At 45.6% G+C, this 27316-nt stretch overlaps 5 protein-coding genes across 7 annotated transcripts; 3 read left to right on the top strand and 2 right to left on the bottom strand.

Moving 5' to 3' along the window:
• Nucleotides 1–185: 185 nt before the first annotated feature.
• On the top strand, nt 186–8645 carry LOC6535609 (ectopic P granules protein 5 homolog). The gene is made up of 15 exons (XM_002096201.4): nt 186–336; nt 391–1115; nt 1169–1454; nt 1516–1976; nt 2035–2262; nt 2321–3535; nt 3592–3735; nt 3798–3975; nt 4051–5018; nt 5081–5537; nt 5593–6349; nt 6403–7111; nt 7173–7493; nt 7555–8130; nt 8202–8645. The coding sequence occupies exons 1-15, from the start codon at nt 307–309 to the stop codon at nt 8512–8514; spliced, it is 7368 nt and encodes a 2455-aa protein (XP_002096237.3). The 5' UTR covers nt 186–306; the 3' UTR covers nt 8515–8645.
• A 65-nt stretch (nt 8646–8710) lies between these two features.
• On the bottom strand, nt 8711–12678 carry LOC6535608 (serine/threonine-protein kinase greatwall). 2 transcript variants are annotated; one of them, XM_002096200.4, is made up of 6 exons: nt 12354–12677; nt 11006–11839; nt 10789–10947; nt 10589–10717; nt 9404–10406; nt 8711–9336 (listed from the first exon to the last, which is right to left on the bottom strand). In XM_002096200.4, the coding sequence occupies exons 1-6, from the start codon at nt 12501–12503 to the stop codon at nt 9071–9073; spliced, it is 2541 nt and encodes an 846-aa protein (XP_002096236.1). In that variant the 5' UTR covers nt 12504–12677; the 3' UTR covers nt 8711–9070. The 2 variants fall into 2 exon arrangements, with proteins under 2 accessions (XP_002096236.1, XP_015047235.1); XM_015191749.3 differs by lacking the exon at nt 10589–10717 and having other exon boundaries at nt 12354–12678.
• Nucleotides 12679–12879: 201 nt separating this feature from the next.
• On the top strand, nt 12880–14842 carry LOC6535607 (CDP-diacylglycerol--glycerol-3-phosphate 3-phosphatidyltransferase, mitochondrial). Its single transcript, XM_002096199.4, has 2 exons — nt 12880–14156; nt 14219–14842. Exons 1-2 carry the CDS (start codon nt 13092–13094, stop codon nt 14636–14638), a joined length of 1485 nt encoding a protein of 494 aa, XP_002096235.1. The 5' UTR covers nt 12880–13091; the 3' UTR covers nt 14639–14842.
• Nucleotides 14843–15389: 547 nt separating this feature from the next.
• LOC6535606 (mitogen-activated protein kinase kinase kinase 4) lies at nt 15390–26728 on the top strand. 2 transcript variants are annotated; one of them, XM_002096198.4, is made up of 7 exons: nt 15390–15934; nt 21070–21270; nt 21624–22405; nt 22463–22976; nt 23033–25748; nt 26156–26335; nt 26404–26728. In XM_002096198.4, the coding sequence occupies exons 1-7, from the start codon at nt 15696–15698 to the stop codon at nt 26488–26490; spliced, it is 4719 nt and encodes a 1572-aa protein (XP_002096234.2). In that variant the 5' UTR covers nt 15390–15695; the 3' UTR covers nt 26491–26728. The 2 variants fall into 2 exon arrangements, with proteins under 2 accessions (XP_002096234.2, XP_015047234.1); XM_015191748.3 differs by lacking the exon at nt 15390–15934 and adding an exon at nt 19646–20397.
• On the bottom strand, nt 26704–27212 carry LOC6535605. Its single transcript, XM_002096197.4, has 2 exons — nt 27052–27212; nt 26704–26974 (listed from the first exon to the last, which is right to left on the bottom strand). Exons 1-2 carry the CDS (start codon nt 27056–27058, stop codon nt 26766–26768), a joined length of 216 nt encoding a protein of 71 aa, XP_002096233.1. The 5' UTR covers nt 27059–27212; the 3' UTR covers nt 26704–26765.
• Nucleotides 27213–27316: the final 104 nt, after the last annotated feature.

Below are 27316 nucleotides of genomic sequence, written 5' to 3'. Positions count from 1 at the left end.
ACTGGTAAGAGAATAAAGGGAAGCTGGGATTAAAGTGCAATTATAATTAGGTAATCAACGCATACACGTCATACAAAAATAAAAAAATTATCTCTATACGTAGTTTACAAGTCATCATATTGTGATGAATATCAATTATTAAAGTGCGGTAGTACCCGTGAGCCTTCGTGACTGCTCACAGCTGTTCTCCGGTTTCTCCCATCACTATTATATTTATGGGGACTTTTGTTTGGCGGTGTTGGGTCCCCTAAAGAATGCAAAAATAAAACGCAAAAAAGTTGTTCGCTAGGAAATCAAACGTGAATCATGGCCACGTTAGTGAAACCCAAAAAACAGGTAAGTCGTGGGCAGTAGGAAGTAACAATCTAAGGCCTGATGTTAAAATTGCAGAAGAGTAAGAGAACTGGCAATAGAGGGCCGATCCAAAAAGAAGAAGAGGAGGAACATGCTGAGTTATCAACAAGTGAAGAACAAAGACCTTCGGAGAATGTGTCTCTTCTGGAGGAATTCGAGCGAGTTGCGGCCTTGGCCAGCAGTTCCAGTAGCGAAGCAATCATAAGCCACGAGTGCTGCATCTCCAGCGATGTTGGAGAACCGCTGCAAGATCCAGAAACAATGGAACCCACAGAAACAGAGGCCCAACCCAGTGCCCCAAGTGCCCCGCCCTCGACGACCGGTCACATCGTTCTGTACCCAAATCTGCAGCCCATGCAAATGTCCAATGCGCAGGTGGAGGAACATTCCGCTAAGATTGTGTACCGACAGGCGGAGTCTCCAACGGGCTTCACTCTGGCCAGGAGTCACATTAAACCATTAAGTGCGGAGGAACTGCGGCGAATCTACGATTGCCCTGATCTGGAGTTGGCCAAGCAATTTGAGTTGGAATTCCTAATGAACTCATTGCTGGAGTCCAGCGAGGCAGATCCTCTGTATGCTGCTGTAATGGAATACTATGAACTGCAGGGAAATATAACCTCTAACCTGCACGATGTCGAGAAACTGTGCAAGGGTTGCACCGAGTCTCAAAAACAAATCTGGGTCCGCCAGCCAGTTACACGTACTTTCAGTGGAACCTGCGGCGATGGCAATGTGGTTCAGGAATGCGTCACCTACGAGTGAGTCAAGTCTTACTTCTGTCTAGAATTTTTCACCAAAATATCTTTTGCAGTGTGATAAAGGTGGATCCCATTAAACTAGAACTGGTCCAGACGGCTTTAACTGGCCTATATGACATGGTGTGCCACGCGTATACCAACAACTCAATTACAGCCAAGATAACCAAAGTAAAGGTAGACCAAATCATCAATGGTCTGCTGGCCTATCCCAATTTAGATGACCACTCGGTGCTTTCATTGAACTACACACAATCTGGACAGGCTCTGGAGTGTGTTTCCCAACTGAGGCGAGCCATATCCATACTTTTCAGCTTCGTTCGGAGACCCAGTCCAAATGCAGTAATTAAATTCTTCAGAGAAAAAAGTGTGAAGACATATCTAATTCTTATTACCCCATCAGAATTTCGACAAAGACCTCAAGGAATGGCTGCGCAAGCTGATTGCTCTGCAACTGTTGCTGGCTACAAGAGAGGATCACTGGTTCCTGCTATTCAACATCCTGCGGTGTCCCAATGGGGTCGGGTCCTGGGCCGCCCAATTCCTGCAATTGCCTGGAACGCGAGCAGTGCGCCGTGGCTCGCAACAGAACGAACTGCCACTAGACCTAAACTCTCCCGAACTTAACCACTGCATGGCTGTGCTACAGATTTTGCTGATGCCCGTGAAAAAGCGTAACGAATATCTTAAGAGTCAGGCTCAAGCTCACCGCGAACTTTCTGCTACGACGGGATCCACTGATCGCTGGATAGTGGTGGATTCCGATGGCGAGGACTCGTATACATCTGCTGGCGAATGCTTAGGCTTGAAGGAAAGCGACCTGATCGCACTACTTAACCAGTTGCCTTTTGAGAAAATCTTTACGTGAGTTGGAATGTCTAAATGTGTTATTTGATTTGGTTCTAAAATGGCTAATCCTTAGCTCGGCCTTGCGTATTGAAAAATTTCTGGACGACTATATTCTAGAACCGGATATGATCACTGCGCAACAAATGCTCTCCGTGGTAGTTTTTTTATCCCAACTTGTGAAAACAATAGGTGATGGATTGCTGACCTACAATAACGAGCGATATAAGCAACTGGCAAAACGGCTTGGTCGTCTGGTTCAACATACCCTGCAATACGTGTTTGATTACAACGAACTGTTCATGTAACTAGATCCCGTTAGGTTAAAGTAATTTGTATTTATTTACATAACTATTTTACAGCAACAACAACCTCTTTAAATCATCAGAGATGTACGAGCGCATCCAAGTGGAATTACAAGCTTTGCTTGTACGCGCCTGCGGCTACATATATCGTACCCGAAACCTTGGCACCTGGCAATATTTTTCCACGTTGCCCTTCGGAACCTTAGATGCAGAGGTGATCTGGCACTTATTTTATTATCTGAATGTGGGTTTTCCCACGGATTTGGCCAACGATTTAGTGAGCAATGCGGAGGCAGCCTTTCAAGCAGAAGACTTTTGGCGCAAATTCGATCTAGCGAATGCCGATGTGGCACCCGAGGATATGTACTACCTCTTGCAGACCTTCTTTGAGATGGCCAACGAACGAAATCGTTCTAAGGATGCAAGTCTCGTCAAGGCAATCTGCCTGCACATCTTTCACATTGGATATATTAATCAATCTACGAGGGAAATTTGTTATAAAACTGCGCGTGATATGCTAGCCAACTTAGTGGATGAGGATCTGTTTGGTTGTCTGTTAGTTCAGCTAAAGATGCGATACGAAGAAGTAGATCGAGCGGCTTATCTTTTTAAAGCTCTACCTCTGGAAAACTGGCACCCCAGCATGGATAGCTTTGAGGTGCTCTCAAACTGGCTTCTTCACTTTGACTACCAATCTTCGGAGAGTCATTTAGCTCGCTTGATTATCAGTCACTTAAACTGGGGATTGGACTGCGAGGGTCGACTTTTCTTGCCACACAACATACACGTGAGAATGGCTCACCTGGTGAATGAATCTCTGAATAAATACGCTCCGGAGGTTATTGGTGCCTCCGGCATTTCTGAGAGCGTGCGTCAAGTGTCTTCCCTAATTGATTCTACGCAATCGAGTCGAGAGCAGTTTGCGAACTGGTGCTGGCGCATGGTCTCCGTATTGCGGCTTCATCTGATGGACCAAGGAGTGGAGTCGGTAAAGCGCACTCTCCAACATCCCACGGAACCACTACTTTTTATTCCCGAACTGGAACGAATGGATATGATCTTTCAGGGCGTAAATGAAAACAGACCCCTGGCTTTGTATGTGGGTATGTTGGTCAGCCTGCATGGCCATTCTATTCCGCTGATCTGCCAGCATGGATTTAACCTTCTTCAGCAACTGCTTCTGGATCACCGTCACGCGGCCACAATTCGCTGCTTGGAGTTAATTGTACCATTGTTTTTGGAATCGCCAGAAACTCTGGCCAATTGTGAAAGGTTCGCTATTAAATCGAGTATTTGTAATTTAACGGTATAATCGATTCCAATTCTAGTTTTCAGAGACTTATGACCACACTGCTAAATGCGGATCGTACCTATTTAAAGCTGGCTAAGGACATGGTCTACGCAAATTCAATTGGTCCAATTCTGGAATTATTGGATAACATGTTGCACCATCAGATTATCTCATATACAAAGTAAGCCCATTTTTTATAATTTATTTATTAATAATTACAAAGCTATTATGTTATTGTGACAGCTATGGTCTTTGTTCGCCGCTTAATTTTCTCAACATCTGGCTCAACTGTTTCACCACATTGCCTGGATGGTCCCAGAACTCCAATTTATTGTATCTTCTTGACAGAATGCTACGTATTTCGTACCAGTTTCCCGACTGCCGTGCTCAGGCAGTTGAATTTTTCTACAATTTTTATAAGGTAAATAATCAAATCAAGGATACGTATTTGAAATTCTATACAGCTTTAACTAATGACATGTTGTTTCCACCACAGGATTGCACAGATTGGAAGTCATCACCTAAGGGCTCAGCTCTAAAAGCTTTCTTCGGCGGACAGTCTGTCTCTCGCATTCCCTTGATCTCACCCCAAAACTGCTGGCTGACTTTGGTGATTCTTGAGATTGAGTTTCGTCTAGTGGACACGCGTATCTTTCCCGAACTTTTGCGACAAATTTCCGGTCAACCTGTGGAAGCAGCTCTCAAAAAAACCATCTCCTTAAACAAAACCAACAGCTTTCCCGCCAGCCAGCTGGTGATATTCAAATACGCTCAACTACTGGATAGCATGGACAGCACTCACGCTTTATTTCCTATCGTTTGCCAAAAATTTTTCGAACTCTATCTGTGGCGAGTGCCGACAGGAAACGAATCACTTAACTTTAGTCACAATTTCGGGGTATCCGACAAGTTTTACGAATACAATGTGCCTTTAATGAAAAGTATTAAGTCCCAACTGAAGTCCGCTGAGTCGTACTATTCTGCACTAGCAACCAAAAACGCCAGTGACGATGCCATGACCCACTTCTATCGAAACTGTTGCAAGCTAATGCAGAACTGCACGCTTTGGCTGGAGGACACTCAAATTAATCGCTTTACCAGTGATGCAGAGCATCTGCCCGCCCAGTATAATTCTGAGAAGCTACGTGAACTGTTAAGTGGTCATGTCAACCACTGGACGGAGTTCCTATGCCTCGCTTCGTTACGCAAGGAGCAACGCCATCAAGCTGATCAGTGGGGCCGAAAAGTGATGCGACTTCCCAACCAAAAGGCTCCCAGGACACCAGTACAACCCAAGCCCCGACAGCCCCCTGCTCAACACATTAAAAGCATGCTAAATAGTTACGAGAAGATGGTGGAGAATCCTGTTTATGTTCGTGTGGAACCTATCAAGACGCCGCCGATCGATGGAAATATTGTTACTCAGATTCAGAAAAAAATGAACACGTTGAACTCAACGGCCAAGTAAGAAGCAAACTTTTAATAGTGTACAACTCAACATTACTGATTAATCGTACAATTTTTAGCAACTACCATTATAAAACGTCCGAGTTAAATTCCCTGAACCTGAACTATTTGGAAAGAGTGCCCACACTATACTCAATGATTCCCTATGAAGACACCAGGCGTAAGGAGTGCACATCCCTGCTCTTCAAGCGAAACTGTACTGCTCCTGCCCTTATAAAACTTACTCCGGAACATATTCGAATCAACGACGTTATATCCCGAAAACAATCGCAGAATCGGGAAAGGCATGATAAAATTATTGAGGATATATTGATGGCCATGAATGTAGACAGTTTTGCTCAAGCCATCGAGGAGTTGGGCGTTTGTGTCGGTGCCCTTATGGTTGCCCCGTTGGAGTCAACAGTTACTCAGATTGGCGTGCAGGTGTTCTACCATATAGTGGATAACCTTAACGAGGTGACAATGAAATTCAAACCAACACATGACCTGTACTTTCAGGTGTTGGAGAAGCTTGGAGTGAGTAATACATTTGTGATTGCTAAAATTTCATTTAATCATTTATATTACTCAGGTGTATCTGCAAGCAGACCAGACAACCCAGGGATTGAAGGTTCTTCGTCTGGCGCTCAAACGACCAGATCTTTTAGAACTGCTGGCCGGAGTCTTTGTGCCCAGTCGCACTGACGCGGATCACTTTCTGCCCATGTACGAGTTCCTTATTGACTCGCATCTCAAGCACTGCGATACACAGACTCTCTTCGTACTATTCTCAAAATTCGACTTTTTGGGATGGATGGAGACCTATCAGCCAAAACTGAGCGAGATCAATCGTCTGCTTTTGTTGGTCCTGCAGGGACTGGAGGCATGGTCTCAGCCCGATAGCAGTCTGTTACAAGATCTGTTCCGTAGGCATCTAGTTCATATTTTTGGTTACGATTTCCCACAACACTACGGCGAGGTAATGCAGCTCGTTCTGGACCGCACGTCGGATCAAAAACTTATGCCACTTGTTATTTTGGACCTTCTAAACGCTTTGTTTGTCCGCTCCAACTGTCCGGAGTTGTCTTTGGAGCAAAGCGAAGTGCGGGTGCACGAACTTGCCTTGGACTTTGCCCGACGTCAAAAGCTATTTACCCTAAAGGCGGCGACAGACACACTTCTGCTCTTGTCCCGACACTTCCAAAAGGAGCGCCTCCATCATGGACTCCACGGACTGTATCCCAAGCACAAGGATTATTGCCAGGCGCTGGTCCTGTGGTTCACCTCTTTCGGTCATACGCTCCTCGCTTCGGCCATTTGCAACTATCAAGAGCTACTAGCTGATCAAAGTAAGTTAGTCACCATTTCCGCAGTATCTCTAATATTTCCTCTTATTATTTAGTTAGCGATATTGTGTTTGGATCTATTGTGGAGACGTACAGCCCTTGGCTTATCCCCTATACCGAAGAGACGGTTAGTGGTGTAGCCCACTGGATTCGCCAGCTGACTCCTGGACAAAGCAAAGTGCTCTTACCATGGAGCGAGCAGCATGTTACCAGCTGCAAACCTATGATCCGTTCATTCGTTGCCACCATATTACAAGTACTGCAGTATCTGCCGTCGTCAAACAAGATTCTGGAGCACGTATTCGCCTGGTACGTGCATCACTTTGCCCAATCCAACACAGCAGGCCACGTGCTGGCGCCCATTCACGAGGGATTGGCTCAATTGCCCTGGGAACGTTTTCTACCACCGGGACAACACGTGGAGTTGCTCTATGATAGCCTGCACAAGTTTCTGCCAGAATCGCACGCCATGCTGGGTCACATATTCATTCGAATTGAATGGAATAATTGGTTTGCCCAGATGCCCCAGTCATTGTCGATTCTCTCCCGACTTTTCACCACTTTCGTGAAGATCGCCTTCGAGCCTAACATTCACATGCACCCCAATACCAGCAAGATTCTAGAGGATGCCATTCATTATCCATGGCATTTGGTGGAATACACTGAGCTGGAGCAGCTGCTCAAGTGGTTCGTGGCCAATGTGGAGCCCGCCATTGCCCTTAAGCTCCCAGCCGAAAGTAACTATGCGGACCGCGCTGTTTTGGAGTACGTAAAAAACATAAATGTAAATTTTTCTTATATTTATAAAAACTGTTCCTTGGTGCAGACTCCTTCGCCTGGCTTGTGCCATGTTGCCGGAACGCTCTGCGCAGGATGCTGTTGTTCTGGGTACCGCCAAACGAATGCTCTACACCCGCTCCATGGTTCGCATGCAGCGAGCATGCGGAGCCAAGCACCAAAAACTGTTAGTGACAAAAGAGGGCGAGCGTGCGTTTAGTAACGCGTTTCTAGAGCTGCTGGATAGCATCAATGGAGCCATCAGCAGCTGCAGTGAGCATCGTACAATGGAAGAACAGCGTAGAGAAGCACTCAACCTGATGCTGGAGCTGGTTGCGCCCACTCAGACGCAGAGCCAGGAAGTGTCCAAGTATAAATTACTAGTTAGGTCTACATTTTCAGTCTAACCAATTGCACCTACTGGTTTTCAGCATACACATTAAGGCCCTTGTTTGGTGGCAGCAGCGTTGTTCTCCGGGCAACCTGGTCATGTGCTCCACCCTGCCCGCCATCGGTCACCTTAACACATACATCGCCAGCATTTATTCGCTGTTGGAGACCAGTATAGAGAACTACTTTCGCACCTCGCCGGAGAGCGCACCCTGGCACGCGCCCAGCTGGCAAGGTTTATTGGAGGCACTGAGCATGTCGCTGCCGAAACTGGACCTTATGCCGATCATGCAGGGTAGCTACTTCTTCTCCCTGCACGTTTTCGTGGTCTACAAGATGGAGGAGATCGCGACGAATGGCGATAAGGTGACCTTTTTGCAAGACCTCACCCAGCTACTGGAGAATTTGAAAACCAGCCCACTGACAGAACCGCGGATGGCCCTAGTTTGGGGCGTGATCATTGCACGGGGCTGTCAAATTGCGCAGTTCAACCAGCAGGTAAAAAAGCCACTTCACATGCTGGCGAGGCACCTACAGATTGCATCAACTAAGGCAGAAGGCTGGGGTGATGGTCTGCTGGGAGTGATTGGTCTCAAATCTGAGATTATTACCAACAGGTTCGTTTTTCGAATACTGAACATCGAACAAAGAAAATCTGCGTGGTTTACAATTCCAAATAAATTTTCAGACGAAAGGTGTTAACTCGTTGCTTGGCTTGCGTGATCTTCTCACTGTTTCCAGCCAATAGGGACCTTCGTTTGCCATCAGAAGAGTACGAGAGTGCGCTCCGGGAGCTATCTATGCTGCTGGCCAACAAGAAGTTCACCGACATCAAGCCCTTGATTGTTCGGGCCGTTAGCCTGCTCAAGGAAACCACATTTCCCGACATCCGGGCCACACCTCATATGGTCTGCCGCCTAATTAGCATCTTCTATGAGGAGAGCTACCTGACGACCATTCCAGAGGTCTGGGACTTTGCCTTCAAGTTAATTGGCACGTAGCTTACCGACCAAGAGGAATATTGGAACCATCCTAACAGCCATTTGTGTTATTTTCCAGGTGTTATATATCATCTAACTAGGTATAGGGTAAATAAAGTGATCAGCTTTAAGAAATTTTCAAAACAGCAAAACACATAATAGTGAACATTTATTTATTTATCCTAATACAAATATTTCAGGGGTCATAGACTCAATGTTGGTTTTTAATCTTGTAGACTATAACTTTATTTGATATACTTGTCTCGAAAGTGCATACTTGAAGCTATTTCTTTAAGCGTAGTTACAATAACAAAATTCAAATCAGTGTATATAAACTCTGCGCTGGCCACGATTATTGATAATCATGATCCGATATAATCCAATAAATGTACAAGAAATTTAATGATACAATTGAATGAAGTTTAAACAAAATATAAATACGTAGGGCTAGGCGAACAATAACAAATGAACATTAAAGGTCTACTCTTAGATATTGCTACATGAAAATATAAATAACGATAGGACATTGCTCGGAACGAGCAAGCTGAAGCGGAGGCAGCCGGGCTCCGCTTGGCCATCAGTCTTCTACGGCAAAGTTGGACAGCTGCAGGTGCTGAAGGTTGTTGCGCGCATCGAAATATCCCGTATCAGTGGGATTGTCTGGTGTCGGGACAAATGGCGGCTCGGTATTGCCAATATTCTCCCAGTCGATGCATGCAAAGTGACGCATTTGCTGCACTTCCCTTGCGGCTGGTCGCTCATTGGGATCCATGGTTAGGAGCAGTTCCACAGCCTCCATGGATTCGACGGATAATGCCTCATCACCTTCTGGCCATTCGATGTCTGCGGGACATTAGCAACAATAATAGGTATATGTGCAAAAAAAACTCTTTAAATATACTAAACTCACTCTTATTCAAAATGTTGTCAAATACTTTCTGAGGTGTCTCGTCATTAAAGGGTGGAATGCCGGTCATGAACTCGTAGAAGCAGACGCCCAGAGCCCACCAGTCGACGGCCGAACCGTGACCTTGCTTTAGTAGTAACTCTGGAGCCAGATAATCAGGTGTGCCCAAGATGCGTTCGTTAGACACTCGAGCCCCGCGACGCACTGACTTTGGCGTGCGAAATGGTGTATTGATGTTTACGTTTTTAGGCGTCTTTGGTAGGTTGCCGGCTCCATGATTGATAGGCGACATCGTTGGATCGTCGGACAGTTTCAGGTGGTACTGAATGCCTGACAACTTATCTGCGGCCGCGTGCTCCCGTTTCTTGTTCTCAATGGACAGGGGAAGAGCGAACCGAGTGGCCTTGAGCTTTCCGAGAAGACCCCCATCTCGACGAGGTAACTTCTGAGAAGATACGGGCGTAGAGAAGACCACGTTGGCCACGTTTGCTTCCGGACCAAGCAGATGAGTCATAGGCAACTCGTCATCGGATAAAGAGCGCACCTTTAGCACACCCCGGATCGGCGAGGAACGGGCCTTGCGCTTTTTTGGCGTGCTGCTGCCAATATTAAGAATTTCGATCTCCTGCGTAAGTCCGGTGTTGGTACTCCCATTGCTCGTACTGCAGGCATCGGTCTCCATGCTGGACATGTTGTCGGAGCGATTGACCAGATTGATCTTTCGCTTCATGCCGCGCAGGAAGTCGGGGCGCTTAAAGTGCTTGGACAGATTGCGAAACGGCGAGTTCATGTTAATGCCGCTCATCTCGTTGCCATTGGTTATGTTGTAACTGCGCGAGTAATCCGAACAGCTAAAGTCCTCCTTGGATTGGCTAAGGTTGTCCACATTCTTCTCAATCGACGAGGCCGTGCTCTCGCTATTCAGATTCAAATGGGAGCTGGAATAGTCGTCGCCCTTTCGACTGGACACGCCTGAATCCTCCTGCCCCTTTAAGATGCGATTTCGCTGAGGAAGAAGTAAAGTTAGTTATTAACTGAACTACCTATGTGGCATACATATCAAACTTATTTAAATTTGTTTAGCAGTAAAGTTAGTTCTGCGAAGAGAGTTAGAGAATACTAGCGTTTCGATACAGAAAGGGAAACCGCACAAAGGACAGACACACACTCATGCACATGCCAACGCACCTCGTCGACCGATCGCCTGCGCACCATGGAAAACTCAAACGAAGCCTCGCTTGCGTTATCTATCTTGGGCAAAAGTTTGTCCTCATTGGTGGCCATGTTGCTGCTTTCTTGCTCGGCCAGCTTGCAGCCCTTTCAGAGAATCAACCATTTACGCAAATAAATACAGAGATGACTGGTTTGGCCGAGCTCTAGCCACTCACCTGACAGGGGGCCGCATCCAAGACGAATTCCACGCGTCGCTTGCTGGGGATCGGATTGGCCGCAGCAGCACCATCTGTAGACTCCAGTGGTGGTGAGCACTTGCTCAGTTCAGCCGAGTTACAAGTGTGGAACGAACAAGACGAGCTGCTGTCCTGGGGCTAAAGATTCGGAGAATAATAGGTGAAATGATCCGATTTAATTACATTTTTTACCCACATTTACATTGGTAGTGCATGTATGAGTAATGGATTCATTGGCCTCCTCAGCAGAAAAGAAGGGGGAAACCCCAGAAATCTTGCTGTCGCTCGTTTTTTCTGCATCATTAAGGGAAGTGTCACCCTCGCTATCCGACAGCTCCATTATGAGACTGTGCTTGTTAATGGCTTGGAGCAAGTGGGATGTCCCCGTGGCCACCGAGCCCATTCCATTGTTTTGCGCACTTGAAACTGAACCGAAGTCATGCAGTTTCTTTTCTGAGCCAAAGGACAGATGCGAGGTGAGCGACAAGAGCTGGCCAGGCGTGCGGGCGTTTAAATTCGGTGAGCAGTTTATAAGGTCTGATATTTCCAGATCTCGTCGCATATCGATCTTGCTCAACCCAAAATCTGTGAGTTTAAGGTGGCCACTGGCGGAGAGCAACATGTTGTCCGGTTTTATGTCTCTGTGAACAATTCCGTGCTGATGTAGATACTGCAACGCCATCACCATCTCGGCCACGTAGAACCGGGCCGTGGGCTCGTCAAAATACCCAAACATGGCCAGCAGTGACTTGAGATCCCCGCCCACCATGTACTCCATCACAAGGTAGACGTAGGACAGCGATTGCAGGGAGTAGAAGAGGCTGACGCAGAACTGGGAACGGGATAGGGCCAAGGCATTCCGCTCGGTGATTACCTGGGACACCATATTCTTGTTAATCATCTCCGACTTGCGCATCACCTTGATGGCAAACAGCCGCTTTGAGTCGTTGTTCTTGTAGCCCAGGAATACTTTTCCGAAGGCGCCGCGGCTAATTGGCTTAATGATGACAAAATCCTTGATAGTGGGTAGCTGTACGAGGAAGGAAATGTATCCATTATATAATTAAATGATAGAACTGCCGGTAGTAGGAAAAAATACTGGATTCTTATAACCCGTAAAAATTTGTGGATATAAAATGGGCAAGGTAAACAATTCAAAACTGAAGTTGATTCCTATTTTGTAGTTTTCAAAACAGATCTTTGAAAATCATGTATGTATGTATATAATTGGATGGAAGAAGATATATGTAAATTCACTGAAAAAGGAAATGAATAAAAAGCCAAGTGAAAAACAGAAGATAAATAAAACTGTAAAATGTTGTAAAGGAATATCATTTATAACATTACATTTGGTAATACATCAGCACTTATACTTACTTGCATACTTACTTACTTATAATAGGTAAAGGCTTAAATATTTACTGCTCTTTTTTATAAATTATCTTCTATGTTTTGGCGCATTTCAAATTTCCTTCAGGAGCAACCGTGGGTAACTGTAAACCACCCACGTGTGGTAATCGCCAGTCTGCGATTCCTGCATTTACCTTGGCATTCTGGGAGTGATTTTCCGGCTTGGTGGTGAGGATGTTGATCTTGTCCAGCAACTGCTCACTGTCGATCAGCGAGTGGGTCTTCTTGGGGGTTTTGTAGTCGATGTGGACATCCGATTGCGAAGTCGCATCGGCGTTTTCCATATCTTCCAAGTTTCCAACGGTCGGAGTGCGATTATCTCGCAGTTTCGCACAATATATACACTTTTTATTATTCAATGTGGACTTTAGTGTTATTAGCTTGTTTATACCACAATTTTTATTTTAAACACACATTTAAAACAGCGCGTCTATTTTCTACTACCTGATACAGTGGTGGAACTAATTCGATTATTAATACTACCATCGATGTTCCTAGAAACTATCATCGATGATTTTCAGTAACATATTGGGATATAAATTAAAAAAATGTTTAACTATTAATAATAAGTATGAATTTAAAATAAAATATTGAATATTAAAAATAAATATATTTGAATTGCGATTATTTCCGATAGCGCTTATTTCTTATCGAATCCAAGCTCGCTTTGCAACACTTCCATTCTACCAGAAATTTATTTACGTGCTGAAATTCCGAGTTTTTTTTTTGTGATAAAACAGCCCTTGATGAATGAAAGTGTGTTTCGGATACCGCCAAACAGACAGTGAGCAATGTGCCATACTTTGTCATTACCAAACCGCTGCCCAGAGTGAGAAGCCGCTTGCCAATCCGCCAGAGAAATCCCCGCCAAGATGATGTTATACCTTCGCCGCCTTTTCAGCCAGGAGCTCTCTCCGGCTGCTCAGGGCGACTTTCTGGGCTGCCTGCAGCAGGCGCCCAGTCTCCTGGCCACCGGCTTCCCTGGAGCACCTGCACTGGAAAGCCTAAGTTGGTTACACAACCTAGCGCCATGCTTCCCGCTGCGAGGCGACCAAATTCAGGTCATCCACGAGCCAAAGCACTTCTACGAAACGCTGGTGCAGCGCATCGGCCAGGCCAAACGCCGTATAGTGCTGGCCAGTTTGTACCTGGGCACCGGGCAACTGGAGAACGCCATGGTTCAGACGTTGCGTCACAGCCTGGAGCAACAGTCTGAGCTGAGGCTCAACGTGCTCCTGGACTTTACACGCGGCACGCGGGGAACCTTCAACTCCAAGACCATGTTGCTGCCACTGGTACGCGACTTTGGCAGCCAGGTGCAGCTCTCTCTGTACCACACGCCTGATCTGCGCGGTATGACAAAGCGACTTGCTCCGCCACGGTGGAATGAGCTTCTCGGACTACAGCACATGAAGGTCTACCTCTTCGACGATGCCGTGATCATTTCAGGCGCCAATCTGTCGAATGACTACTTTACCAACCGGCAGGATCGATACATACTCATTGAGGACAAGCCGCTGGCGGATTTTTATGCGCAGTTCATTGAACGCGTGCAGGAGTTTAGTTTGCAAGTGGCACCAGATGCCAGCGAGGGACTGCACCGAAACTGGCGAATACTGCCGTACGAGGGCACCAAGGAGCAGTTTATCCAGCTTGCCCGGAAGCGTATCTCCGACTTGGTACAGGAGACGTTTCAACGGCAGGCGCGAACTAAGGAGCAGAATCCGCAGGCGGACGCGTGGGTTTTTCCGCTGCTTGAGATGGGCCAGATAGGCATCCACCACGACAGCGTGGTGACCAAGCGGTTGCTCTCCAACTGCGTGTCTGGATCACGGCTAAAACTGGCCACTGGGTACTTCAACTTAACGCAGGAATACATGGACACGCTCACGCACAAGTGCCTAGCCCAGTGCAGCATCCTGATGGCTCATCCAAATGTAAGTGCCTATGCCTAATTAATTAGTTGACCAATAGTACCATGATTTGATTTATTTTCTAGGCAAATGGCTTTCAGGGTGCCAAAGGACCTGCGGGCGGAATTCCGGCTGCCTACACTTTGATAGCCAAGAGTTTCTACGAGAGCCTGGTTCGCCGGAAGCAAAACCACCGCGTCAACTTCTTTGAGTACGAGAAGCCGGGCTGGACGTATCATGCTAAAGGCTTGTGGTACTACCTGCCCGAGATGCGACTGCCCATCCTCACGCTCATCGGCTCCTCGAACTTTGGGGAGCGATCGGTGAACCGCGATCTGGAGACGCAGGTGTGCCTGGTGACGGCTAATAAGGATCTGAGCCAGCGGCTGCAGGTGGAAGCTGACCGGCTGTACGATCTGTCACAGATGGCGGAGCGGGAAATTGTCCAACGTCCCGTTCCGCGATGGGTCCAGGCCGTCGTCCGCATATTCAGGAATTTCTTCTAGACTCTTCGATGTAATAGTTTAATTTTGCTCGTTCTTTGTTAAGGCCCATATCCCAAGTAGTAACATTAGTTTTATAATTCGTGTTTAATCTTTGCCCTGGGCAACTGTTTCTATTGCTGGTAATTGTTGCTTTTGTACACAGCCTAAAGTTTGTTAAATAATAAAGATAATATTATACGGAATCAAGGGTATGCAGAAGAAAAACGACCACACTGTGCTCTTATCACCAGGGGGATCAAAAGTTCAGATTCAACCACATGTGTTATAAAATGTATATGTGCTTTCATTCATTTTAAATAATTTAAATCAAAATAACTGGTTAAAAATCAGCTTTTGTTAATTATATTGGTTCATCTTAGGTTACAAATTTGAATCAAACATCAAAAATAGAAATAAACAGTTTCTGATACAAACGCAAAAGTGAATAAATTTAAATTCAAAATCTTAAATCCCGCCCACTAGTGATCGGCGTTCTATACGATGATTTAACGTCTTTCAGAAGCGGAACTTCGAACTTAATTTAAAAAATGGTTTGCCCATCTTGCTAAAAGCAATCTACCAGTAATATATGAGCAAAAATGTATATCTTTAAAATACTTAACTCAGTTTTCAGTTCTGAGCTTTAACGAATTTTTGAACGAAAAGTCGATGTGCACAGTTCAATTTATCGCAGTACTGCCACCTCTAAGGCTCTCTCTCTCTCTATCTCTTCTCTCTTAAAAATGCCGGGCGACCTGAGTGGCTCGAAATCTTTAGTTAGCTGATTTTCTTTGGCCCGGTAAGACGTAAGACACGGTGCTTACCTGTGTTCCAAGTTCGCGGGTTTGGGAGCGCGTTAAACGTTATGTGTTTGCTCGCCGTGAAAGTTAAATTAAAATAAATCTGATTATCGCCAGGCAAAACAAAAAAAAAACGCAGCGCGTGCTTACTAAAGTGCAAGAGTGTATTTGTGCTGGAGTGAGATAGTGTTGGTGCACTGGCGGCAGGCTGAGCATGTGTGTGTGAGCAGCCAATTTCAAGAATATAACAAAAGCAAAAACTACAGAGTTTTGCAAAAATGTCAAACAGGCGAAGAGTGCGAACAATTGATTATCTGGCCCTGCAGCAGAGTTTGCGTTTGCAAAAGACACCGGCAACAACAAACGCAGAGGACCAGTTGGCCAAGGCGGGGGAGGAGGCGAACGGCAATGGGCATTATAGTACCGTTACAGCTGAAACACCACCCCCACCACCCATCCCGCCCATTCCGCCCATACGATTACGACGCGAGCAGAGCGTCGAGGAGGATGTTGCAAGGTAAGCCGAGCACTTCGGTGATTTTCGAATTTCTGGGCTTTTCCCAACACAAACAGAAACAAGAAAGTCTGCATTGGCACGTAACAGCCGCTCTCTTTCCCATTTCCTCTGCCCCTACCCCTTCCTCTTGCACTATCTGTCGCGGCTCTGCTCTCAAAGCTCTGTTTGTGATTTCCCTCTCAGTTGCTCTTGCTCTTCGTTCTCGCTGTGCATTTCACCAGTTTTAATTGTTTAAACGTAAACAACGTGTTTTTGGGCCACGTTATCTTGTTGTTGCTTGGGGTGGCTCAACGAACCCCAGAATTTAGCGAACTGCAAGACAGGCACATTAAATGAACAGCAACAAATTGCGAATTCTGCCTGAAATTGAACACTTTGTGTGCAGCGCAATTAAAATTCTGCATAGGTGCACTGCAAAAAATCGTTTATATTTGTGTAATAGGTTTTTAAAACATAAATTTAAATGCTTATCGTGCAACGAAGGATCACGTAATATTTTTCAAAAAACCATATTAATGATAACTTAATTTCGGAAAGATATCTTTGAGTCTAAGCGCTCTTTTATGTATCAAAAAAGATTGTTTTCACACTTACTAAAGAGCACTCTTAAATATTTTGTAAACTGATTTTAATGTATTGAAATATTTTCAATGGAAAATCCCTAATAGACAGTTGTTAAATCGGATATACATTATAAAAACTAAGTGTCTTTATTATATACTCTCTGCGTCGTTTTTCGGAGTATTTCGGCATTTATCATAGCCATATTTGTGTGGGGCCGCCTCAAGTCTTCCAAGATATTTGCTGATAACGCTGACGGTGGCCTGATAACACATACACATTCTCACCTTGAGGGAATTACGGATACCTTTTCCGTTTTTTTGTTGCGTCTTTTGCGCAGGGCTTATTCGTAATACACTTAATTATACCCGTTACTCGTAGAGTAAAAGGGTATACTAGATTCGTTGAAAAGTATGTAACAGGCAGAAGGAAGCGTTTCCGACCATATAAAGTATAAATATTCTTGATCAGGATCAATAGCCGAGTCGATTTGGCCATGTCCGTCTGTCCGTCCGTCTGTCCGTCTGTCTGTCCGTATGAACGTCGAGATCTCAGGAACTACAACAGCTAGAAAGTTGAGACTAAGCACACAGACTCCAGAGACATAGACGCAGCGCAAGTTTGTCGATTCATGTTGCCACGCCCACTCTAACGCCCACAAACCGCCCAAAACTGCGACGCCCACACTTTTGAAAAATGTTTTAAAATTTTTTCATTTTTGTATTGGTCTTGAAAATTTCTATCGATCTGCAAAAAAACTTTTTGCCACGCCCACTCTAACGCCCACAAACCGCCCAAAACTGCCACGCCCACACTTTTGAAAAATGTTTTAATATTTTTCATTTTTGTATTGGTCTTGAAAATTTCTATCGACTTGCAAAAAATCTTTTTGCCACGCCCACTCTTACGCCCACAAACCGCCCAAAGCTGCCACGCCCACACTTTTGAAAAATGTTTTGATATTTTTTCATTTTTGTATTAGTCTTGTAAATTTCTATCTTTTCGCGAAAAAACTTTTTGCCACGCCCACTCTAACGCCCACAAACCGCCAAAAACTGTCCTTCGCACTTACACTAGCTGAGTAACGGGTATCAGATAGTCGGGGAACTCGACTATAGCGTTCTCTCTTGTTTTTGATTTGACTCTTATTGGATGGGTGAGTGTTCATGGGGAGGAAATTTGCGGCAAACATCAATTTTCTTTTGGCACCTGTTTCTATGGAAACTACATGAAATTAGGCGAGATTTATGTGTCTGCTGTTTGCTATCTTTTGCGTTAGTCTCTCTATATTTTAATACCTGTTAATTGATAAGTTGACTGGCTAGCTGGAAAAGGAGGTAGGTATACGAATAAGAAAATGTTAGTTATACTGTAAAACAACATAGGTTAACTACACCATGCGATCCTATTGAACTGTTCCAATCCTTACAGGGTAATCGATGGTTCGAACATCTGTAAGAATGGTGCTCATTTGACTTTATCTCTAATTTAATGCCAATCTTGTTCTTCTTCAGTTCGTATACCTGTTTTAGGGGTAGGGAAGAAGAAGAGACGGAGGGGAGGCTATTGGAAGTTAAAACGCGTTTAATACGTGCGTTTGCCCCCTCTGCTTTGTAACCTCTTTCGTTATTCTGTTTTCAAATCGAATTCGCTTTCTTCCCAAATCTCCGCCCATAATGTTTTGTGGTTGTCACCTGGCTAACTGAATGGAATTCCAATGACTGAAGGTCTCTGGCCTAACTGTAGTTGGCCGAGAGAACGAGAGAGATAGAGAGAGAGCGAGCTAGATCGCCCTCTTGCAACATTAATATTTGTACTTGAACTTGCAGGTTACCTCTCTCTGTCCCTCTCTTTCTTCTGCTTCACTCCCTCTCGCTCTGGCCAGTCTGGCATGAGTACAATCAAATCAGTTGGTTATAATTTTGGGTTTTCGTGTGTTTGATAAGCATAATTATGGCGTCTACATTGTACATTGTATATCAGAAAACTTTTCCGCATGGTGCACACGCATGCTCCCACGCACACTCTCACACAAGGACGCAAACCCACATACACGTGCTCGAATTTTCGAATATGTTTTTAAATGCAATGTTTACTGAAGAGAACAGCATAAGCATGAGATGCCGAAATTGTGTATGATTTGTTGCTTCCATTTATTTAAATTAAAACCACTCAAAGTCTTACATTGAAATAATGTACATACTTTTATATTAAACGTACATAATTGATTTGAGTACTTTTGTTAATTTCCTTTCCTTAAATTAGACAAATCTGGGGTTATCTTCTGCCAAGGAAGAAACATACTCAAGAAACATAGAAAAATAAAACTAAAATCTCTGGTTTTATATTTAGATTTGTTTAAAATAACAAATTTTGATTACGTGTCTAATTGGCAACGTCTTTTTTCAATTCACTTTGTTTAGCACGAACTCGTCCTATCAGTCAATCGGGTAAATTGATCGATTAGTCATTGAATGTCCAATGCCTCATCAATAGGGACCACGGTGCGAATGTGCAACTTTTATGTATATCTATAAATATGAAGTATACGCACTGCTGGTCACGTGACAGTAGATTTTCATATAGCGCCAATGAAGTTTATTGACTAAATTCGATTTTTTTTTGTTGTTGTGCTTCTTTGGAGAAAAAATACATACACTGAATATATAGCTTAAGTAAACACATTGCCTATTAGCTAACAAGCGCGTACATAATAAAATGCCATAAATTAATAATAAATATACGCGCGGTTAAGACAATTGCGAGCCACAAACAAACGCAATGCGGTCCACAAACGATCTGATACCCCTTTGCGTTCCACAACAACACCTAACACTGGCCACTTGTCTCTTTTTTGTGCTCTTAAATTCGAATCGCTCTTGCTAAATCATTTGTATCTTCTCTCTCTCGCTCTCTGAGATGCCGTAAAAAACCGTAAGTTTTACAAAAGCATATTTTTTTTTTTGCATACTTTTGCCTTTTCTGCGCCACTCTCGATTAGTTTCTGACTGAAGTGAACACATGTAAATGAGTAACCGAACTTTTTAATAGCTAAACCGACATCTCCGATTTGAAGTGGCCACCCACTAGTTGCTCTCCGCTGAGGGATGCGTCGGTCGGGCGCTCACCGCTCGCGCTTTTCAGTTCGCCGCGATTGGCAGTGAATAGCAGTCCACTTTGGGGGCGACACCGCTGCATTGCTTGCGCTACATAGAGATAGAGATCCGTATACTATACGCATTGGCGAGTATATGGAGAATATTCTTGTTAAAAGTGCTAATAAATGTACTGGCTGCCGCGGCAAGTGCTGCGCGTTATGAAATTCGAAAGGGTTCGGTGCGAGGCGTGCGAACTATTGCCGCCTGTTTGTTATTCGTCGTAATAAAGCAGCTGGAAAACTACACACTACTGCGGTGGGAGATAATGCATAGCCCACCCCACCAGTGAGATCCATCGATCGCGTACCGCGAACCGGGTGCTGGGGATCTGTCATCCGGCCAAGTCCAGTCCAGTCATCGTTCGCTGGCTCGCGTCTAAAGTTCTCTCCAGCTCCACCAGCTTATAATTGTGAGCTGTTGCTTTTTATTTGCTTTCGGCTCGTTCCGCCGCTGTTTTTGTTCCCAGAGTGGGTTGTGTGTGGTGCGGTGCAATTAGATGTGCATAAATCTGGCTCGGGCACCCACCGGAGACTCTGAAAGTAACAATAGCCCTCGATTGCGGCGATTAAGCACAGTTTAAAACAGCGGCATTATCAACCAACCAGTTGAGAGCAAAGACGAGGATTGCACTCCACGGTTCTCTCTCGTCTGGCTGTGACTCGCTGATTACTGCCGGTTTTGGAGCTATTGGACTCGGCAGACAGAGATTCCCTGGGAGGAAGGCTGCAAAATGCGTCGAAAGAAGTGAGTGAACCGCGCCAATGACGAAAAGGCTGATGAAAAGTGTGGCGCGATTTGCACAACAATCATACGAGTAATTGCCAGCCAATTTTGGACTTTTTTTTTTGGTTTGGAATAAATCAAACCTCTGCTCAAATTAGGGCATAATCGCAGGCGTGACAAGCGTCTGTCTGCAACACCGGCAGCAGTCAGATAAGATAGAATGTCCTGCCCGAACCTCGCCGCTTTCACTCCCTTGGATACACCGCGAAATTTTTATGAGATGCACAGGAAACAGTTTATAAATTATTTTCAAAGAGATTCAAAAATATTTAGGAAAATCTGTAAATACCTTCTTGATTTATCTACTCAATTCTCAGAGTACTTATATAGTTATCAAAGCTCAAGGCTTTATAAAAAACTACAATAAATATTTGGAATATTGCCACAACATGAAAATGATATTTATTAACTTAAAATCGCAGATGTAAAAAATAATTAGTGAAAAATTCGTTGTTCAATATTAAAGCTATTTTCTGAGTGCATTATATATATCTGGGTTATCGGCGATTAGGCGGCACTTGTCCCCCGATACAATTAGCGAAACAATTAGGAAAAGCCCTTAGATTAGTGCAAATATAGTATTAACCATGACATACATTCAACCTCATCATCAACCCTTTTCGGATCTTACAGAGTGGAGTACCGTGTGAAGCAGACGCCTTCGCGTCCAGTGCAGATGGCTCGGAGTCGAATTGGAGCTCTGGAAGAGGACATGCCCCCAGAGGATGAGTTGGCGGCGCACTATGAGGCGTTCGGGACCACTCCGCCACGTACCAGGCTCAAAATCAAGAACCGGGACTGGGAACGCAAACAAAAAGTGGTCAATGTGACGGCGTGAGTATCCAAGAACAATACAAGCGGCGTGCTCCATATACACGGCACCAGAGTGGACGCGATAAGGGTTTGCGTCTGTGCTAAGTACGTGATCGGGACTAGTGACGAACGCAGACCTACAAAATGACCATATGCTACCATATGTCGCAATTGATATTGCCATGGGTTTGGCTGATGTCATTTTCATAACCGCTGTTATTTGAAAATTATAAAAATTTCAAATAATCTTTAAATATTTCTTGTTCATATACAATTAAATATATTCCAAGAAATGTCCTGTCTTTTGTGTAAAAATTGGGTTTAAATGTAGATTTTAAATATCTTAGAAAGCTATTTTAAAATCTTTTTCTCAGTTCCGCAGACCTACCAGCCAGTGTGGGTTGCACCCCCAAAAAGACCAGGACGGCCAGATCCCGCGTCCTGCGACGCAACACTATGGATTGCGCCCTGCTCAACGAGATGTTTGTCAACGATGAGAACAAGCGGACGGACAAGCGGTTGCAGTCTCTCCTTCGCGACTCGGAACGGGAGATGAAAAACTCGTTGGCCACAACGGCGGTGGCTCCTCCACGAGGAAATAGCTTCCACGAGACAGCTCATCCACTAGAGTCTCTGGACCAGATCATGCCGCTCAATTCGGAGGCGATGGCGCCGATTCCACTGCGAATCGCTTCCAAGGTGGTGGAGAGCTGCAATCGCTATCGCTGCGTTTCGTCACGGCCCATTGGCTATCGGTCCTCGGCGCCGCCGTTGGCTTTTGCTGCTCAACTTCCCGCTGGAATGTTAAGGAGTGATGGAAGAGCAACTGCTGGGTTGGGGAAAAGAAAGGAATTCCACGAGACGTTTGCCAATCTAATTAAGCTCGGTAGCGTAGACCGACAGGACGCGAAACTGTCACAGGAGGAGCATACCTGGCAGACTGAGCTGAAGGATCTTATCTGGCTGGAGCTGCAGGCCTGGCAAGCAGACAGAACTGTGGAGCAGCAGGACAAGTACCTTTTCGAAGCGCGACAGGGAGTCTCCGATCTGCTCACCCACATTATAAACTACAAGTTCCAGCCGCGTTATCGCCGCGAGCCGAGTCTGATCAGTCTGGATAGTGGCATTCATTCCGACAGCAACTCTAATGCCAGCTGTAAGTCAAACCATTCTTCAAAAGTAAACTTTTGTTCATTATTTAAATCTATTCCAGCTCCACTGCCCAACAAGATGTGCCAAGGTTGTATGTCGCTGTACTGCAAGGATTGCATGGATCATCAAGAGCTGGCGCTGCGAGAAGTAGAGGGTATGCTGACGCGCCTGGAAGCTGCAGAGGCACTATACCCTTCCTCACAGGCCATGGGAGCCCTGCATCCCATTTACAAATCACAGAGCTTTGTAGGTCGCATCAAGTCCATGTGCTTATGGTATAACATTACCAAGCAAAATAAGTTGAAGCTCAGTATTCTGGGAAAAATTCTGGCAAGACTGCAGGATGAGAAGTTCTCTTGGCCGGTATGCACTTCGTCCTACATCGCCTCCGACAGCGGTAGTTCATCAGCATCAGGTGTAGAAAACGATGACTCGGCTGTCAACTCAATGGATTCATCCAAGCCACCCAGTGTGGCCGGATCAGCCTCGCGGAAGGGTGTCACACCGTGCCACAAAGTGCAATTCATGCTAAACGACGCAACTCACGTTCCAGGCGAAACATCAAGTAGTAATGAGTAAGTAGATACAGTACAAAAACGAAGAACAAGATATAACTTACATTTTCCCTTAGATCCACGTCCACGGAGATAAGCCAGTGGTCCAGTGAGTGCTCTCACGGCCATTTGCGCAAGGGATCCATGCACGACATCAACATTTTCAGTGTCGAGCCGTTGGGTACATGCAGTCACAATGGAACAGGAGAGCAATCTACTGGGCTGTATCGCAAGTTCATAGAAAATGTGCTCAAAAGTCGAGGACTGGCCAAGTCGCTGGCTTTTCTACACAAGCTGCACAACGTGGCATTGTACAAGGCGCACATTGCTCTAGAAAAACCCGGAGCTGAAGACTTAGATTATGAGTCAGATGCAGAGTCCATTGAAGAAGACGTACCAAGGCTAGATCCCCAAATCAGTCGCGAACAGGTTGTGGAGCTGCGCACCTACGGCTACTGGAGCGAGGAAGCCCAATCGATAAATCTGCCCTCGTACATTCCCACCTTTGTATTTCTGAGCGGAATTCCGTTGCAGTTCATGCATGAGTTTCTGCGCATGCGTCTCGAAACGAGACCCGTTCGGCCCAATCCACTGAGCCTTGAACAGTTGATGAAGGAGCTTAGGGAGGGCTTGACCCTCGCCTTGACCCATCGAGAGCGATACCAGCGGCACATAACCACGGCGCTGGTGGAGAATGAGGCGGAACTGGGCAGTTACATTAGCATTTTAAACCACTATGATGCTACGGTGCGAAAAACATTCGAGCTGTACCTGGAGTACATAGATCAACTTGTGTTGGTTGCCGTTCCGGAGGGCAACCAGAAGTCCGTCCTTGAGAAGGAGTGGATGTTTACCAAGCTTATCAGTCCCATGATAAAGGGCATGCACACGTTAGCATCTCAAAAGTTCTGTGGCATAATCAGCAAGCTTTTGCGTAGCATTTCCGAACGCCTGGTAAAGCGCACCGTTGAGCTAGATCAACAGATCGATGGCACAGCCGACACTGACGACAACGAGGAGGTTAAATGGCAATTGCTGACCATTTGCCGAGAGACTCAATCGCTGCTTACAGTCGAACGAGAGCGCTCTATTAAGGTGCTCTTCTTTGCCAAAACCTTCTGTCGCGACGTAGAGACGACAGATTTTCATCGCGAGCACTACGAACATGACGTGGCTAACCAGCAGCATGACTTCATCTGTTCGGACGTAAAGGCGGCGTTCAAGCTGTTGCAGCAGGACGTTTTGCAGGTGCGCAACAAGTTGACGGCAATAATTGAAGGCGTGCAAAAACGGTGCTGTTTGAGCAACATGCGAGATTTGGATGAACAGGACAAACAGGCTGTTCTATCGCGCACTCGGGAGATTTTGCATCAGGGATACAAATTTGGGTTCGAGTATCACAAGGATGTCATTCGGTTGTTCGAGCAGAAGATTATGGACCAAAAGGACAGCGGTGCTCACACGGTTGATCTAGCTTTAGGAATTGTCGCTTACGCTAAGATGTGGATGCATTTCGTAATGGAGCGCTGCGAGCGTGGGCGAGGAGTGCGTCCCCGTTGGGCCTCCCAGGGACTGGAGTTTTTGATTCTTGCCTGTGATCCGCAAATCACCCAACACTTGGACGATGACGAGTTTGAGTCGCTAAAGCATCAGATGGACCGCTGTATATCGCACGTGGTTGGTATCACCTCGGAACCCGAAAAGGTCGCCAAGAAAAAGGCGTCGCCTCGCACTCGCAAGACTTCTTCGCCGGCCACTTCGCGTTCACGGACACCAACACGGACTCCAATGTCCGCTGGCATGGTTCTTAATCCGAATACACCGCCACTGCAATCACCACCGTACAACAAGTTACTGCATCCGCAGTTCAGCTTAAAGGAGGATCTATCAGGAAACTCGTTCAGTTCCGTTGAGAGTTCAGACTATGTTGATACTCCGTGTCAAAGGAGTCCCAACGGCGAGCTGCGTCTTATGGTGCCCCAGACGCCTCCTACTCCAGCATCTCCTGGAAAGAGAAGTCTAGAAAGCACACCGCTGGCCTTGCGGCAGGAGCGAGTTAGAGATGCCGTTAACCGTTTGGATATGGATCTAGAGGACGGGCTGCGCGAACGGAGGTTGATTGGACAGGTCAAATCACTTAATTCCAGCGACAAGGTGCATATAAGGGCACGTAGCGTTCATTTCCGCTGGCATCGTGGTATTAAGATCGGGCAGGGACGATTCGGCAAGGTGTACACGGCGGTGAACAATAATACTGGAGAGCTAATGGCCATGAAAGAGATCGCAATCCAGCCGGGAGAGACGCGAGCGCTTAAGAACGTGGCCGAAGAGCTAAAGATCCTGGAAGGAATAAAGCACAAAAACCTGGTGCGCTACTATGGCATCGAGGTGCACCGCGAAGAGCTGCTTATTTTCATGGAGCTGTGCTCTGAGGGCACCCTGGAGTCGCTGGTGGAGCTGACTGGCAATCTGCCGGAGGCACTTACGCGCCGATTCACCGCCCAGCTGTTGTCGGGCGTGTCTGAGCTCCACAAGCATGGTATTGTGCATCGCGACATTAAGACTGCTAACATATTCCTTGTGGACGGCAGCAACAGCCTGAAACTAGGCGATTTCGGATCAGCAGTCAAGATCCAGGCGCACACCACTGTGCCCGGCGAGCTGCAGGGCTACGTCGGCACGCAGGCTTATATGGCGCCGGAGGTGTTCACAAAGACCAACAGCGATGGCCATGGCAGGGCCGCAGATATCTGGTCGGTGGGCTGTGTGGTTGTCGAGATGGCCTCGGGCAAGGTGAGTGCTTCACATTCTAGATAAGCATTCCGTACAACGGGCCGGGGTGTACGTCCATTTCACAATGTTGGACTATTTTTGCTTTGCTTTAGAAGCAATTCTTAAATGGTATAGTTTCATAAGTATCCATTTTATTATGCATTATGGCGGAGTTTTTTGACATGTCCTTAATATAAAATACATTTTTGAATGAATGCATTTTACGAATACAGTACTCTTTGCCAGTATTAGATCAACTTAAACTAGTTTGGTTTTAATATGTAGCCTGTGTCCCAATGATATTATTATATCTCCAAATATTAACTTTGTATACACATATTTCAATATATACACTTCTGAAAACAATATAAAATTAAACTGCTAAATTAAGCTGCTAATAATATTAAATATTTTTGGTTTCCTTACAGCGTCCCTGGGCCCAGTTTGATTCCAACTTCCAGATCATGTTCAAGGTGGGCATGGGCGAGAAGCCGCAGGCGCCGGAAAGCCTTTCCCAGGAGGGTCACGACTTCATCGATCATTGTCTGCAGCACGATCCCAAGAATCGTTTAACGGCAGTGGAACTGTTGGAGCACAATTTTTGCAAGGTACGCAGGCCTGTAATTAGCCCGCTTCCAAATGTTGTTAATTTGCTGATTTTCGTTTCCATGTGCAGTACGGTCGAGACGAGTGCAGCACCGAGCAGTTGCAGATGCAGGTGCGTGGCTCCTTTCGGCGGAACGTGGCGACCAGCAGCAGCTAAGCGTAACCTAGTGCCTACTTAACTAGCCCCGGTTTGTTTGGTTCACCCCTACATATGATGCATATGTACATCGGTGTGCATTTTGTTTAGTGTCTAATTTATGTGAATGCCGATTATTTGACTGGCCACGTCTGGTTTTAAGTTTGACAATATATAACCCGTATAAAATAATCAAAAGTCTTTCGTACCGTACCCAAAATCATTGCATACAAGTGAAAATTACACGTATTTTAATATATCTGCGATTAAGTTTTTAATTCATCAATTGATTATGACTATCCGTAAATTGGGTAGATAGTCGAAATTAAGGGCGTAGCATTTGTGGTTTCAGCCGATGGGGGTCCGGGGAATCCAGTGCCAGTCGTTCCGTCGACGGGAGAACCAGTTGGCGGAGTTGGCTCCGGGGTGGCAAGACTGGAGAAAGCCGAGACCCACGAGGAGCACAGCATGAAGACCAGACAGAGGCTAAACAGCAGGTTGAAGTCTGCAACGAATTGAGTGGGTTACTCGAATGGTCCACTCACGTATTGTTTTGGCGGCTAGTCCTTTTACGATACTTACATTTCATGATGATGGCGTGTTAAAGACTGTTGAACTGCCCAGAATGCCCAGGGCCTTTTATTGAGAACCAATTGGCCATGGGGATAAATTCGTATAGTTAATTAATTTTCCAAAACACTGTTTATCTGGCATTGGCTTATCGTTATTTATTTGTTATCGTATTTACCACTTGGATATTATAAAGTGCGCAACGCGGATTTCATGACTGATTCAAGCGGAAGACGATTTATCTATTCTTAGAAGTCACTGAAATATGTGGCCAATT

The sequence above is a fragment of the Drosophila yakuba genome, chromosome 3R, assembly GCF_016746365.2.
Source record: "Drosophila yakuba strain Tai18E2 chromosome 3R, Prin_Dyak_Tai18E2_2.1, whole genome shotgun sequence".
NCBI classification, from domain to species: domain Eukaryota; kingdom Metazoa; phylum Arthropoda; class Insecta; order Diptera; family Drosophilidae; genus Drosophila; species Drosophila yakuba.
The sequence above is the reverse complement of the archived record's forward strand: the minus strand, read 5'-3'. Positions and strand labels throughout refer to the sequence as shown.